Genomic DNA, 18,349 nt, shown 5'->3' with positions numbered 1-18,349 from the left:
CAGAGCAGTTTGGCAACAGGATGAAACAAAGGGCATCCAAATTGGAAAAGAGGATGTCAACTTATCCCTCCTTGTAAATGAGAGAATCTTACATATAGAAAAACCTGAAGACTTCACAAAAAACCCTTATGACCAATAAATGAGTTTAATAAAGTTGCAGGATATAAAAATTAACATACAAAAAAATCAGTAGCATTCCTATTTACCAAAAACAAGCTAGCTGAAAAGGAACTGGAGAAGGCAATCCCATTTATAATAGCTTAAATAAAATAATAAAATACTTAGGAATAAATTTAACCAAGGAGGTAAATAATCTCTCCAATTACAACTGCAAAACACTGATGAAAAAAATTGAAGAGGACATAAAAATCAAAAGACATGCCGTGCTCATGGATTAGAAGAGTTAATATTGTCAAAATGACCATACAACCCAAAGCAATTTATAGATTCAATGTAATCCCTATTAAAAATTGCAATTACATTTTTCTTCAAATAAATAGGGAAAAAAATCCTAAAATTTGTATTGAACCACAAACAAATACAAGTAGTCAAAGTAATACTGAGTAAAGGGAGGAATCACACTATGTGACTTCCAAGTATATCACAAAGCAATAGTAACCAAAACAGCATAGCATTGCTATAAAAACTGACACACAGACAAATAGAACAGAATAGAGAACCCTGAAACAAATCTATGTGTTTTAAAGTCAACTCACTTTTGACATAGGCTCTAAGAACATACACTGGGGAAAAGACACCCTCTATAATAAATGGTGTAGAGAAAACTGGATATCCATATGCAGAGGAATAAAACCAGATCCCCATCTTTCACCAGATCCAAAAATTGACACAAAATGTATTAACAGCTTAAATGTAAGACCCAAAACTATAAAACTACTAGAAAAAAACAGAGGCGGATTTCTTTGGGACTCTGGTCAGAGCAAAGATTTTTATGGATAAGGTTACAAAGGCACAGGTACCAAAAAGAAAAATGGACAAGCAATACTATATGAATCTTTTAAAAAGCTTTTGCTCAGCGAAGAAAACAATCACAGAGTGAAGAGACAATCTGTAGATTGGGAGAAAATATCTACAAACTATTTATCTGACAAGGGCCTTTTACCTAGAATATACAAGGAACTCAAACAACTTAACAGAAATAATAATAATAGTAATAATCCCATTAAGAGGTGGAAAAGAATCTGAAAGACATTTCTCAAAAGAAGAAATACAAATGGCCAAAAAGTATATAAAAAATGTTCAGCGTCACTAATCATCAGGGAAATGCAAATCAAAACCACAATAAGATATCATCTCACCCCAGTTAGATGATCTATTATCAAAAAGACAAAAAATAAGAAATACTGGCTAGGATGCAGAGAAAAGGGAATTCATACATTGTTGGAAGGAATTTTAGTTAGTACAACTATTATGAAAAACAGTATGGAGGTTCCTCAAAAAACTAAAAATAGAAATATCATATAATCCAGCAATCCTATTACTGGGTATCTAGCCAAAGGAAAGGAAACCTGTGTATCAAAGTGACATCTTCACCCCCATGTTTATAATAGCACTATTCATAATAGCCAAGATGTGATATCAACCTAAATGTCCATCAGTAGATGAGTGGATAAAATAATTATGGTATATATACACAATGGAATACTATTCAACCATAAAAAGAAATGGGACGTTGTCATTTTTTGCAACATGGATGAACCTGAAGGGCATTATGTCAAATTAGTCAAGCACAGAAAGATCAATACCACATTCTCACTTATATATGGGAGTTAAAAAATTGAGCTCATGGAATAAAAGGGTAGAATTGTGGTTTTCAGAGGCTGAGAAGTTAGGGATGAGAAAGGCAAAGAGAGAAGTTGGTTAACTGATACAAAATTACAGTTAGATATAATAAATAAGTTATGTTCTATAGCACTATAATGTGAATAGAGCTAAAAATAATTTATTGTATATATTCAAAAAGCTAGAATGGAGAATTATGAATATTTCCAATACAAAGAAATGATAAATGTTTTAGGTGATGGTTATACTAATTACTCTGATTTAATCACTGCATATTTCATACATGCATCAAAATATCATTCTGCATCCTATAAATATGTAAAATTATTATGGTAACTAAAGATAAAGTGAAGAAAACAAAAAATGCAAAAAAGCAACCAAAATCATGTAAATACAATTCTTAAAGAATTTTTATGACTTCATTATTATTTTTGATTTGTGGGACTATACATTTCACAGCAATTTCAATGTACCTTCTAGATCTTATATAGACACCTATGATCTGAACTTAAAGTTTTAGAACATTTCTACCTATAATAGGTTTTTGGATATTTAAATTTTGTTTTTTTTCTAGGTTTGAGGTCAGCGAAGAAAATTGACATTTTAAATTAATATAGGCATGATGGCCTAATTAATCTTCTTGACTGTGAACTCCTGTGGGTCAAGAGTCAATCCACAGGACACTGCATCCTGAATATATTAACTTATCAATTGTTCATATATTAAAATAAAAGATTTTCATCAGATTTCTTCTTAGCTGAACTTCCAATTCATGTCTTATCAGGCTTTTGTTTTGGCTTTTCCATAAATCATGGCAAACCCAAGGTGGCACAAGTTTGATTTTTGAAAAAAATTATTATTGCTTACTCTGGCTACAGTTATACATATAGGATATATATACACAGTATATATATATAGGAGATATATATACAGTATATATATATAGGAGATATATATACAGTATATATATAGGAGATATATATACAGTATATATATAGGAGATATATACAGTATATATATAGGAGATATATACTGTATATATATAGGATATATATACTGTATATATGTAGGATATATATACTGTATATATGTAGGATATATATATACAGTATATGTGTAGGATATATATATACAGTATATGTGTAGGATATATATATACAGTATATGTGTAGGATATATATATACAGTATATGTGTGGGATATATATATACAGTATATGTGTGGGATATCTATATACAGTATATATGTGGGATATATATACAGTATATATGTGATATATATATACAGTATATATGTGATATATATATACAGTATATATAGGATATATACAGTATATATATAGGATATATACACAGTATATATAGGATATATATACTGTATATATAGGATATATATACTGTATATATAGGATATATATACAGTATATATAGGATATATATACAGTATATAGGATATATATACAGTATATATAGGATATATATACAGTATATATAGGATATATATACAGTATATAGGATATATATACAGTATATATATAGGATATATATATAGTATATGTATAGGATATATATACACAGTATATGTATAGGATATATATACACAGTATATGTATAGGATATATATATACAGTATATGTATAGGATATATATACAGTATATATAGGATATATATGTACAGTATATATAGGACATATATGTACAGTATATATATAGGACATATATGTACAGTATATATATAGGACATATACGTACAGTATATATATAGGACATATATACTGTATATATAGGACATATATATACAGTATATATAAATAGGATATATATACAGTATATATAAATAGGATATATATACAGTATATATAAATAGGATATATATACAGTATATGTAGGATATATATATACAGTATATATATAGGATATATATATACATACACACATATATCCTATATATATGGTGTATATATAGAATATATATACATATCCCTGTTTTAAAAATCCCTTTAAGTATACAACTCTACCTTATGCATTTAGGTAGAAACAAAAACAATTGTCCGTAACACTTGAACTTTTTCTTTTAGACTAGACCCTGTTTATAATTATACACATTCTACATAATATAAACTAGTTTAATGTAAAGATAGTTTGTCAGAAAGCAACAAAGCCAACCTGAGACAATGTAACAGATAAATGGTTGGTTAACCTCCCAAGGGTAAGATGATGAAATCACTTAATGAGGCTGGGTCCCTTCCAGTTTTCTTATGCTATGTCTCTTTAAAATATATGTACATGAAGAATACATGTATTCTTTAAAATATATGTACATGAAGAAATACATGTACATGCTATGTCTCTTTAAAATATATGTACATGAAGAATATTTTAAACCAAAATGGATGTAGACATATTTTATAAATATTATAGCACCCTGGTTCTTAATGTGTTCCTCATCAGAATTTGAATAGTGAGAATGTAATCCTACATATTTAAAAAATTAAATAAATAAAAGGCAGCTATCCTTTATGAATAATACCATGAAATTGAGTCTGAGTTAGATTTCCAAAATATGGAAAAATGAGGTTTCTTTTTGCCTATCATTACTATGATGACAAATATGAATTGATCTATAATGAATATTAATTAAATGAATATTAAGTAATGACACTGATGAAACATTTATTGAGGGCTGACAACGTGCTTTATCCCTGCTCTTTCAACAAAAAAGAACGTTGCATAGGCACAAACCTTTGGTAGATGACATAGGATTTCAAAGAAATAGATGACTTCAGTAACTTTGCTTAAAGGTTAAAGAGGTAAATTTAAAAGAAGGGTGAAACAGCCATAATGATGTGAAATAAAAGCTGAAGCTCAGTGCAGTAAGATACATCCTTAGTTAGTTATATGTTCACACCTCCACATCACACTCTGCATTTCTGGAAGTTTTATAACTAGCCTAGGAATAATATTACATAGAATTCAAAATTCAAATTTCAGAATCACAGAAGATTTGAATATCTCCCACCCTCTTTGAATTAGCTAATGTGTAGCATTGGGATTGCCATTATTAACTCTTGCTGATAAAAGTCAGATGAAAAAATATACAGAAAGTTTCCATACTACTGGAGCTGTGAGAAAGAGATACACACCATACTTCTACTTCTTAACAAACTTTCTGACATTGCTGAGAAATAATGACTTAGTTAAACACATGCTCTAAGGAAAGATTTAACATACTCTATGCTATTTAAGACTTAATCACCATATTTACAATGCATAATTTAGTAGAGTTCTTAAAATTGTGGAAGAGCAAGCAAGATCGGAAGAAGAGGAGAAGTTAATATGACATATGGTTTTCTGAGGGTGTTATAGGTAGAGATACGTAGATTGCTGCTTCAGCAACATCACAACTTAGCCAAGTTTTCAGAGTTACAGTGAAGAAAAAAGAGATGCAGAACTGGGACCATTTTAAGTTTCAGCAACATGGATGGAACTGGAGGTCACTATGATTGGTGAAATAAGCCAAGCACAGAAAGATTAATATTACATGTTCTCATTCATATGTGGGAGTTAAAAAGTTAATTCCATGCAGGTAGAGAGTAGAATGATGGTTATCAGAGGATGGGGAGAGTTTGTATGTTTGTGGAGTAGGGGGATAAAGAGAGGTTGGTTAATGGATACAAACATGCGGTTAGATAGAAGAAATAAATTTTAATGTTCAATAGTAGAGTAGGATGACAATAGTTTCACACATTGTATGTTTCAAAATAGCTAGAAGAGAGGACTTCCCAACATAAAGAAATAATAAAATACTCAAGGTGATATATACCCTAAATACCCTGACCTGATCATTACACATTTTATGCATGTAACAAAATATTACATGTACCCCATAAATATGTAGAAATATGATGTATCAATAAAGAATAAAATTCATAATTTTTATATTTATAATTTTAATAAATATTTATGATTTTAAAATTATGTTTATAAGAGTAAAACAGGATTAATTTTAAAACTAAAGAATATTTTTTAAATATACATTTTTCAAATAGTTTTGTTGTCCTTTCTGTGAACTAACAAGCTTCATAATTTATCTTGATGGTATTTTTATTAATTCTGTTCTTGTTTTTTAAATTTTACTTTAAAGTTCTGGGATACATGTGCAGAATGTGCAGGTTTGTTACACATGTGTACATGTGCCATGGTGGTTTGCTGCACCTATCAACCCATCATCTAGGTTTCAAGCCCCACATGCATTAGGTATTTGTCCTAATGTTCTCCCTCCCCTAACCCCCTATCCCTTGACAGGCCCTGGTGTGTGATGTTCCCTTCCCTGTGCCCATGTGTTCTCATTGTATTAACTCTATTCTTAAAGGTTAATCAGATATTATAACAAGAGTGTGTATTCCAGGAAGAACACACCATAACTGGTCTAAAGGGCTATGGTGCTGAACATATTCATTGTTTCACATCTTATCATTTCCTGCTAATGGATAGTAATAATGTGGTTAAGTTCAAAAGTGAGATAAATAATCATCTAAAAATGATTTTAAAATTTTAAATAATTTTCTATTCTAAGACAAATGTTCTGTTTTAGGAAATATTTAATCATTATTTTCTTCATTAGGAATAGGATTATAGTACAGAAAGAATTAAACAACTGTAAAAGCTGACTCATCTGTAGGACAAAATAACACAGTATGGGAAAAATCATCCTTTGCACTTTTGAGTAGAGAACAGCCAGAAGAAACCACTCTTCATAAAGATGTTCACTATCATGTTACTTATAATAACAAAATGAGGAACTGAAAAGATGCTAGACAAAAACAGTTTCAACTAAAATATGACATCTTTACTTAATGAGTTTCCACAGGCATTAATAGTGATGTCCCATAGTATATGGAAATACATAAACATTTAATGATATCAAGTTAAGTGTTAAAACATAATGCCACATGGTATATTCAGGTTAACTTTAAAAAGGTGAAAAAAACCCTAAAAATCAGGAAGTTAATTTTAATAGTGTTTCTATTTATATATTAATTGTGATTCTTCTTATATAACTGTAACACAGGTTTTTAAATGTTTAAATTCTTTTTCTTTATTATTTTAAAATTTTGTATGAGTACATAGTTATGGTATGATAAAATGTTAAAATTCACTTTTCAAATTACAGCATAACACTTATAATAGTAATATTAGATGATATCATCTTAGCACTCACCATCAGCTACGCATAGTTGTAAGCAATTTTCATGAATTAACTCATTTGGTTTTATTTACAAATGGAATACAAAGGGACAAAATGTTAATAGCTAGCTTCATATCACAAAACTAGTGAAAAACCCAGGATTAAAATACAAATGGTATACTGCCAGAGTTCTAAGGTGACTGAATCAATTTACTCTCTCACCTGCAATGGATGAACAATTTGGCTGCATTTTAACAAAGCTTAGGCTTTTTAATGTGCTTGTATCATTCTTGATAAGTAATGATGGTGAGTGCATATTCATATGTTTATAGGTGGTTTATAAATAGAATTAGTTCAAATACCTGTTTAGGTCTCTTGCCCTTTTCAACTGAATTGTTTGTTTATTATTGATTTATATCAATTCGTTTTATATTTCACATACAAGTCATTTGTCACCATTTTGAAACTATTGGATGGAAACGACTTGCCCACAGATCAGTTCATGTTAGAACTTTGGACTCTAGTCTTCCACACTTTCTGGCTATCATTATTCTCTCTTCCTTCTTTCTCTTCTTCCTTTTCTTTCCTTCTTTCTTTTCTTTTCCCTTCTTCCCTTCCCTCCTTCCCTCCTTCCCGCTCCCCTCCCCTCCCTTCCCCTTCCTTCCTTCCTTCCTTGCTTCTTTCCTCCCTTCCTTCCTTCCTTCTTTCCTCCCTTCCTTTCTCTCTCTCTCTCATAAATCTTCCACACTTCTCCTCTTTTCTAAAACTTTTCACTGGGCTCTCTGGAACCAGTGTGCAAAAAAACAAATTATCCTTTTCCTTTCTAAATGATTGCCACTTTTGCTAATAACACTTCTGAAAAGAGGCAGCTCACTCTCTCAATCCTTACAAGTGCTATAGTTTTAAGGGCAAACTCTTGGCCTTCCATCAAAATTACCATTTGTCCAGCTCCAAAGTAGAATCTCTTTACACTTGAGGTTCATGAAATCTAATAGTTCTCCTCTCTACCCTTATTCATTACTGTCAAATAATAACTATTTTTAAGACTCTGCAACTATCCTGGGTGGTTTTAAGGTTAATATCCAATAAACCATTCTCAGAGTTCCCTTACTTTCTAACATCTAATGAACTTCCCCTGCACATCAGTTGAGCCACCCAGATTCATGGCTGTATATTGGATCTTACCATCATCTGAAAATAATCTATTTTGAAATCACATCACATCCTAATATTCTACTCTCTGCTACAGTCTTCTCTCCTGGTTGCCTAATTTTCTTTCTCTGTTGGTGTCTCTTGACTATTCACATTGCAATCTCCCAGTGATACTCTCATATCTCTTCTGCTCCCTGCTTTACATTTCTTTTACACCACACTGCTAGCAAAGCTGTCTTTCTACAACACAAAGTTAATCATTTAAGCTCATATTTATAGGGGATAAAGCCAATCTCCTTGACAAGACAGGCCAGGAAGCCATTATCTTGGACCTTGTATTTTCTCCCTCTCCAGCCTCACCCTTACACATGCCCTTTAAAAAATATTTTGGAGTTTCATGATCACACTATGTACTCTCTTGTCACTGAGACTATTCATATAAACATCACTTTACATTTTCCTTCAAAATACCTATTTATGCTCAGGCATCATTTCTTTAAGAAAAAGCTTAATTTACTGTTTACTCTTGGGATGGATTAAGATTCCCACCTCTAGAGCCCCTGTAAGTGAGTATTTATCACACCATAATATTTAACCTCTTTGGATGCTTCATCTAATTTACTCTGAATTGCAGGAGAGAAGAGAACTGCTCTTATCTGGATTTTTAGCTCCAGCGTCTTTAGTAAAAATTAATGGGAAGAAAAAGGAAGAAAAGAAAGAAGGAAGGAAAGAAGGCAGGAAGAAAATAGGAAAGAGAGGAAGAATAAACAGTAGGAAGCTAGCACTGCAGATATTGTGTATAAAAATAATGCAATGATCTTAAAGATACCTTTAAGAAATAAAAATAATTCATGTAAAACAATTGTTACTTATGTATCATACAACTTCAACTTTAAATAATCAGCATATTAACACTATGTCATTCATAATTCCAATTTATCAATATAAAATATTGATATTGATATGAAAAAAAGGCTAGGTAATTAACCCCTTTGTTAGAGAATTAAGAACCTTACTCTTCAAGATCGATCGTGTTCTTGGCAAGAACATGGATGGAGCTAGAGGCCATTTTCCTTAGGAAACTAATGTAGGAACAGAAAACCAAGTACCACATGTTCTCACTTATAAGTGAGAGCTCGATGATGAGAACACATGGACAGATGGGCAACAACGACAGAGGGAGGAGGGTGGGAGGAGGAAGAGGATGAGGAAAAATAAGTAATGCGTAGTAGGCTTAGTACCTGGGTGATGAAATAATCTGTATAACAAGCCCCCATGACACAAGTTTACCTATATAATAAACCTGTACATGCACCCTTGAACTTAAAAGTTAAATTAAAATAAAGAATATTGTTTTTAAATTATAACACAAAATGTGTACATACAGAAAACAAAATTAAATCATGGAGGTGAATAGAACAGAAATGATTTTTGTGATAATCTGCTTGATTTTACTCTTCAAAGTTTAAAATGTGATTTTCTCATGAGATATCTCAAGTAATCTTTTGTTGATGGTGGCAGAATTAATTGAATAAAAGTACCTCCAAAACTGAAAAATAATTACATAAATATATGCATTCTTAAAGAGCCACTTTACCTCATCATAAAAATTATATAAAACTTAGAATGAATGTAAAACTAAAATATAATTCTAGAGAAATTGATCAGATTTGTAGCTTCCTATATGAGATTACTCTGAAATCTAAGGGATTCTATAGGCCTATTTCATCGATTTCTGTGACCTCACAAATTTATGTACTACCCAAAATAATTTCAAAAGTATGAACTTAAGCCATTACAGAGAAACAGAAGAGAAATTTATGAATAGAATAGTAATAAAGTTATATAATAGCACATACAAATAAATAACATATATTCCAACATCATAGTTCAATGTTAGTATAAATTTAATTCTAAGCTTCTTAAGTACAAAAAAAAAAAAAACATGATGGTAATGACACATGAAGTCTAAGAGATAACATCATGATAAACAGAACTGAGAAGAATTTTTGTCAGGTAACAAAAGACATTTCCAACATATCTTTTTTTGTTACAATAGGGAGTTTTATATGATTAATTTTTAAAAATCCCTTTCAATGCAGGCTGATGACATAATTGTTGAAGCCCAATTTAATTTATGCGAAACTGCGAAGGGCTAAAACAACATAGACTACATCTGTCTTGAGTTAGGGGTAAATTAGAACATAGAAGAGTGAGTGGCTTGCATATGGCCTCATTAGGCCATATTCCATATGAGATTATTAAAATTTATTTGCAATGTCACTTTGTTTTGGATTGGCCAGCTGAGATTTCAGTGTGTTATCTGCAGCAAGAACCAAGAATGCATTTTTTAATAGAGTCTATTAAAGGCAGAACATCTGTTTTGACAATCAGTTGGGAAGGGTTAATGGCCTTTTATAAATTAAGCAGCTTGTCATGAGTCTCGATGAGTTGGGATTCATCCTACATTTTTTTGGAAGTACAATAAGGGGAGGATTTAAGGAAATCTACCTTTGTAAACAGTTTCTGACCTCTCTTCAATATGGCAGTAAATGAACTATAGCTATAATTGTTACCAGAACATTTAAAAAAAAAAAAAAAGCATTCTAAGTACCTAAACACAGTCATGGAAAAATCTTGACTAAATCCCACATTAAATAAATTTTAAGTAATATAGGTTTTTGATAGTACTTTCAAAAGATACTAGATTCCAATTGCAACCTCAGAAAACTAATTATATCTGATGTAGGGAATCGTTGTTTAATTTTTATTTGAATGAAAAAATCATATGATCATTTTAATTTCAGAGTAGTTGATTTTAACCCATTTTTATGGCAATAGCCATTATCAAGGCCAATTATCTGTGAAAGCCATTTGTAATGCATGCTTATAAAAAGCATTTCATCAGTGCAGAGGAGATGCTTACCTTGCTAATCTCTGGAAATGGTGAGCATATATCTACTGAATCATTAACCTACAGCTTATAACAACTATTGGGGAGGAATGGGAAGGCTGAGAAGGGTGGTACAAATTTTTTTTAATGACCCTGGAGAAGGTGTTCTAAAATATGAGAAGACAATGGCTATGGATCTTGACCTTGTGGTATGTCATTAAGATACAAGGCTATGCGAGCTTCAACCAGAAATTAAGGATCCACGCTGTATTTATAAAGGTCATTCAATAACCAATTTCTAACTACGGAGTCAAAGACTAAGGAAAAAATAAAACTAGGCATCTTAAGTTCTCTAATATTTTCTATAATGTGATAGAGATAATATCAATATCCACCTTGTATTAACTGAGTCTGAACCTCATCTGCTCCTCTTAGAGAAGATTAGCACAAGAAACTGGGGTATATAATTTCTTAAAGAGGAAACTAGTATTAAATAATGAAAAACAAAACAACATGATATATGTGAGGACGAATGATTTGCTTTAAATGAAGGGCTACAGGTCATGCAGTGTGAAATTATTCCTGAAAAGTTACTGAAAGTTCACAGACTGAAAAGGCTCAGAGTCTATCAGCTGGAGAAGATTAAGAAATTTTGTGGGCAGAACAGTTTCATTAATTTGTTTGAAGTATGATCATTTAAATAGTTAATGTGTACAATTGTCAATATTTTTATTCCATGACAAGAAAGTAACCTTTTAATTCTGACTTAGCGAAGTGGGCAAAATTTTAAAGCAAAGTGATTTAGATTGATTTATTAACACATACGAGACCCCAAAGGCTTGAGAGAACAGGTATACTTAAAGAATTACAAGCAGTTCAATTATCCTTGATTTCTAGTGGATAAGGTACTATATGAAAGAATGAGTAGGTTGATCCAGTTAAAGACACTTGTTTACCGTAACAGAGTGTTTGGGATTCAAATAGGGAATCACCAAAAATATTTTATGAGTGAGAGAGACTTATGATATTTGCATTTTTTGAAAGTTGACCCAGGAAGCAGGTTGGGGTGTACAGAAAGGAGGTAGTTCACAAGGATGCTACTGGGACAATCCTAGAAGAAAATTTGTGAGGCTGGTATGCAGGACAGTCACAGTTGGGCTGAAGTAAAGAGACAGGATTAAGAACATTAGAATAGAATTGAGTAATCTTATATTCCAGATGAGAAATCAAAAATGCTACTTAGGTTTCTAGTTTGGGAAAGTTGGGGTGTGAAGGTTTCAGTAGCAGAGATACAACAGATAAAATCTCTCTATTGGGATTTGGAGAAAATCTCAGAGCACAGCTCTGGAGTGATAACCACTCGGGCTCCACTTCTAAATTGCCATATACTACTCATGGGACACTGGGAAATTTACTTAACCTCTTTGTTTCTCGGTTTCCTCATACGTAAAATGGGAACAATTATAATATTTATCTTATGTTGTCACTGTGAAAACAAAATGAATTCATATATTGTGTTACTTATAACGATACCCCTTCATAATCTCAATTCCTACCTCACTCACTCTCAACCTGACACCATTAACCTTGATTCCAACAACCTTTGACTTCACTGTAATTTACAACGTACTATTTCTAAAATCTATTACTGTACCTCATATTTAATGTCCTTACTTCCCTCATTTCCAGCTTAAATTCCATGATTAAGCCTTAAAATTACTCCTTTGCATATATTCTCAACTCTCTGGCTGCCCTCTCTGTACATCACATTTGCCAAAAGACACAGTCACATGAAGACTGGGCTATGCTTATTCCATTCATAAAGCTGGAATGTAACTAGATAAATATGACTGAATGTGAGTAAAGAAATATATTCATCCAAGCTGACTGGAATTACATACTAAATGGATGATTATTAACTAGAGGTAGCTGCTCTTCTCTCCTTGAAAATCACACTGTTTCTTTGAACAATTTTGTTCCCACTTTCCTAGGTGACACAGGCTTCTTACACATCTTGTACCATCCTCACTCTAGCTAATGACCCAGGTTTCTATTTCTTTGAGAAAATAGAAGTATTATATCTTTTTGCCAATGTTGCCCCCTCAACACTGCACAGATTGTTCCTTTTAAAATATAAGTCAGATAATTTCTGGTTCTGGTCAGAATCCTCTAATGGCTTCCTATTTTATTCAGAGTAAAGGCTAAAGATTTTACAATGGCCTAAATTGTCCCACCCAATATAAAAATCATATGATATCTTTGAACTTCTATTTTTCCTCCTATACACTCAGGGCTAGCCACTAATCCCCCCAATGCCTTTGAGATCTGTCAAGTGTCTACTGCCTCAGAATCTGTTGGTGAAGTTCTGTCCCCAGATAGCCACAGGGGTGACTCCCTCAAATCACTCAACTCAACTATCTCTTCAGTGAATATCTTGACAGCCTCTTTTATCACTGCAGCCCCAACATTTCTTCTTTCTCTGCTTTAATTTTTCCCTTTACATTGAAAACAAAACCAGTACTTATTTATTGTATATATTTAAGGCATATGATTACTGTATAATTAATGTTTTGATATTATTAGACAAAAATTATCAAAGTCCATTGTTTTGGATTGAGTTCCTACAGGAGGCCCCAACAGACCAGACCAAACCAAAATGTAAACCAAACTTTAGTACAAACAACTTGTACTAAAGTGTCACATAATCAAGCTGAAATTTTAAGGAAGCAAACTGATCCCAGAACACATCAGTTGTTTCTAAAAATGTGAAATTCAAGTCTACCTGACTTGGTATAATAAGGATGTAACCTCTGCTTTAACTCTTTACCCAAAGAGTAACCTGAAGTAACATGATGTTAAACAATCAGCTTTTGTTTTGTATTATTGTGTTTTCTTGTTCCCACCTTAAAAAACCCACTGTTCTATGTCTAGTGGGAGCTCTCATTCTACTCTGTAGAATGGATGCTGTCCTAATTCATGACTAAATGCCTATTTGATCTATAAAAAAATTTGTTGTTATTTTGTTTTCAATAGTGTAAATATTCATAGTGAAATAATTATAGTCAAGCAAATTAACATATCTATCTCCTCATATAGTTACCCTTGTGTGTGTGCATGTGTGTGTGTGTATGTGTGTTAAGAGCACCTAGTCTCTTGGCAGATTTTCAGTATGTTATACTATATACACATATATACACACACATTTTTTTTGAGACAGAGTCTCACTCTGTCACTCAGGCTGGAGTGCAGTGATGCAATCTTGGCTCACTGCAACCTCCGCCTCCTGGGTTCAAGCGATTCCCCTGCCTCAGCCTCCTCAGTAGCTGGGATTACAGGTGCCTGCCACCATGTATGGCTAATTTTTTGTATTTTTAGTTGAGATGGGGTTTCACCATGTTGGCCAGGCTGGTCTTGAACTCCTGACCTCAAGTGATCCACCCACCTCGACCTCCCAAAATGCAGGGATTACAGGCGTGAGCCACCATGCCCAGCCATGTTATACAATATTAGCTATAGTCATCATACTGTACATTGGATTTCTACACTTATTCATCTTACATAACTGCAACTTTGTACTCTTTGACTAACATCTCCCCACTCCTCCCCTCTTCATATCTTCAGGAATCAACATTCTAGTCTGTTTATGTATTTTAGTACAACCAGGTACTAAATAATTTATTTATTTCTATTGTTTATTGTCTACATTACCCCTGCTGGAATGTAAACCCCATAAAAGCAAAGATTTGTCTTTGCTTTTAATGTTTTCTTTCCTACCTATAATACTGTTTGGCACATACTAGACATGCAATGAATATTTACTGAATAAATTAAATAATATTTTAGCATAGTCTCTGGGATAGTATATATGCTCAATCAAAAGAGCTATAATTATTGCAGTAGTAAATAATAATATATTGGGTATGTGCACTTAAAATAATATGGGTCCTGCAGGTGGCAGTTCTAGGTTTGGAATTTAGGTGGATGAGCTGAATATAAATTAACATGGTAATGCAATCAACTGAATAAACAAGATCTTATCGAGAAGAATACTAAGAGAGGAACGCCATGACATAGGAGGGTAGAATCCAGGGATGCACCGACATGGGCATGTCGACATTGTGAACCCAGGAAAGATACTGAAAGCAAGTATCCATAGAAACAGAGAAAGGATCAGGAGTGAGGTATAATGGAAGTCAATGAAAAGTAGACATTTTGGAAGGATGAAATGCTCAATAGTCATCACACACTTCAGAGTAGATAGTACCACAAAAATGGTAAACAACAAACACTGAGATATAAATTATTAAAACTGTGGGGATATTTAATGATTGGACATAAATCTTCAGAATAAAAACTGTCTAAAAATAGCAATGAAAGGTTTTTCGAGATTGTTCAAAGACAAGAAAATTCACGTAACACATGCTCTTTATATTTGATGCTCTCAAAAAAAGAAGTGATAGCATAATAAAAAGAATACACCTTATGTTTGAATGTATATAACTAGAGGTTGACATAAGTGGGCCAAGGAGGCAGACCCCAGGCTCACTGAATTGAGTGGGGTCTTGCACAGACAGATGGGTAGTAAGAAGAAATCATAGATCTCATCTTAGAGTTAAAATCTGAGATCAAAAATGCATCTAAACCAGTAAAATTGCCATATTTTAAAATAAGAACATAAATAATACAAAAATACTAGAAGTCTTCAAGACAACACTTAAATGAATAAAAACAACATTTAATTAACCTAAAATGTAAAGTATTTTTATATGGCTCTCATTTTATTTAATTAATCTTATTTACCATAGGATGTCTAATAAACCTTACATGAAGAAAGGAAATTTAGAATTAGTTATTACTATACTCAGCAATATGGAGGTATTTTCTTTTCCTCTATTTTTGTAGTTTGAGAAAATGAAGCATTTTTAATAATTTTGTGAAATAAAGGCATTTAAAATACAACCAGTATTTTACAGATAATTACAAAATGAATCATAAGTGGTACAAAATGAGTAATATGATTAATTTCTAGGTTGACCTTTAGAAAAGTATTTTTCTAACATTTCTTAGTTGTTATAATTTTATTATATCAAATGGAAGTTCCAGCCATTTAATTTCCATGTTGTTTTTCAAAATGAGAAGTGCATCATGGATATAAAATAGTTTGTTTTTTAAAATAACTTTAATTTTCGAAGCAATTTGGGTTTTGAATATGAATATTGTTTGAATATCTGCTTCTCTTCCTACCAAGGTTCATTCTTTTCATGGTTACTTTACTCATGCATTTTCACTTCTATATTTATTGAATTAAGTAATTGTTTTGCAGGTAGTTAAATTTATTGTTCAATAAAAATTTTTTTAAAAAAAAACAACAGCTAATAGCAGTGCATAACTTTCTTCATGGATGTGTCATCATTTTAGGTAGCCTCTAACCTAGATGAGAGCCCTCAACGTTGCAGATATATAATGTGCATCTCCAGCAAAATTGCCCATAAGAATAACTTCATTATTCTGGGAAGCTAGATCTATAAAATATATAAAATGTTGAAGTATTCTGCCTTTACAATTCCTGGTAAGTACAGCATGACTAAGTGATAAAACCTGAGTCAGCGTCAGTTCAAGCATACCGTTCTAGAAAGTGTATTTTGACAGAAGGAAAAAGGAAATACAGTGGACAAAGGTGTTCTGTTTCAGAGTAACGACGTATTTTAGATCTATTTACTTCTACCTTGATTGATGAAAAGTTATCTCTAGAAGCTTTTAATGGTATACGATACTGATAAGTCACAGCAACCCTGAGTTATAGCAGAATGATAAGGAAAAACTCACCAGTACCACCGGACAGATTGTTGTGGGTGGTAAAATATGGTCCTTCAAAGGTCCACAGTCACATTCAGGTTTTAGATGAGAAGCACATTTATTATGCAGCTAGAAAAACAGAAAGGGGGATAGTATCAAATTCTACAGTGACAACGCCTAACATGGGGGAGATTATATTTCAATTGAGATACAGCAAACACATTGAAAGTACAATAAAGAAATTATAAGAACAAATAAACAGAGTCATAAAGGAATTCATAATACATTTGTCCTTATATATGTACCCTAAATAAACCATCTAGCAGCTTTTGTGACCCATTCTATACATTTTGTAATTCTCAGAAATGTTTATATTAAAAATGTACTTTAGGTTTTGCACCAAAGAACCCTGATTTCTTTGACAAACACAAATTATTGTCCATTACAGTTCTTCCTTTGCTTATCTGTTAGCATAATCTTGAAACCACTGTGCCTGTGTATGCTTTTTTTTTTTTTTTTTTTTTTTGACCCTCCTGTTTTCTCAAAGTCATTCCAAAGTGCACAGCTCAGTATGGGGCATAATTGATCCCATCATTAGTTTTAACTTTGTAATTCAATATGTAAATGTAACCAGAGATTCATCTCAGTAGGAGCAGGATATAAATAAAAGAAGATGATTATGATTATAAAAATTTATCTGTATATTGTATTTATCAGCTCAACATTAAGTTAGTATATAATCATACAATGTCCTATTTATTTTTTAATATGTATGAGCCCAAACTAATATTTTTATTAACCTGGTCATAAGTTTACATTAAGGTGTTATAACATGGTGTTTTAAATAGTGATGTTTTAAAACTGAGATGGTAGTTTTTTAAAGAATTACACAGATTTGGTAAAATAATACTTGCTTGAGGGTATCTAGAGATTTCTCCCTCCTGCACTATGCGTTAATTTGATATGAACTCTTCACACTTTAGAAAAAAATATACATTTCAATAAGATAACATGTCATGTTCAAAACAAAAAAGAGCCACATTATTTTTCCATTTTGAATCAAAAGCTACCTCATTTAAGCCTTGACTGCATTAATTTCCACAACATACATACCTTTGTGAGCAGTTAATTATCAACTAAGCATAGGAGTCTAATGAGTGTTGATTTATTTTTAGTAATAGAACAGTATCAGAGAGGTATTTCTGCGGTCCTAGAATCTAACACTGTTGTCATGCTAACTCCCTGCATTGGAGTTAAGGTGACTTGTAATATAATTAATGCCCATTAGGTTACATTACATGAAATAAAAGTATCTTTACATGTTCATCCATAATTAGCAGCTCTGCTTCTCAGGGGCATATAAACTTCTCTATAAAAAAGTGATTTAATCGTATTAGGCACTACTGGTCTTTGTCAAGAGGCAAGAGGTGTTGAAGAAAGAGAAGCAGCTGAATGCACAATAGAACTAAATAAACTGATACTCAGAGCAAATTAAAAGGTATAGTTTCCCCAAAACAA

The 18,349-nt window shown here is 32.1% G+C and overlaps 1 protein-coding gene across 9 annotated transcripts in view; it reads right to left on the bottom strand.

Moving 5' to 3' along the window:
* Positions 1–18,349, bottom strand: part of DGKB (diacylglycerol kinase beta) — a 743,750-nt gene that overhangs the window by 494,168 nt on the left and 231,233 nt on the right. For all 9 annotated transcript variants that reach the window (XM_024249734.3, XM_024249737.3, XM_024249742.3 and 6 more), the window contains one exon: positions 16,862–16,960. In XM_024249734.3, coding sequence (XP_024105502.1) covers positions 16,862–16,960 — 99 coding nt within the window. The remainder of the gene's footprint in view (positions 1–16,861; positions 16,961–18,349) is intronic.

This window comes from Pongo abelii, chromosome 6 (genome assembly GCF_028885655.2).
Source record: "Pongo abelii isolate AG06213 chromosome 6, NHGRI_mPonAbe1-v2.0_pri, whole genome shotgun sequence".
In the NCBI taxonomy this organism is placed as follows: Eukaryota; Metazoa; Chordata; class Mammalia; order Primates; family Hominidae; genus Pongo; species Pongo abelii.
This window is presented reverse-complemented; position numbering and strand designations above follow the sequence as displayed.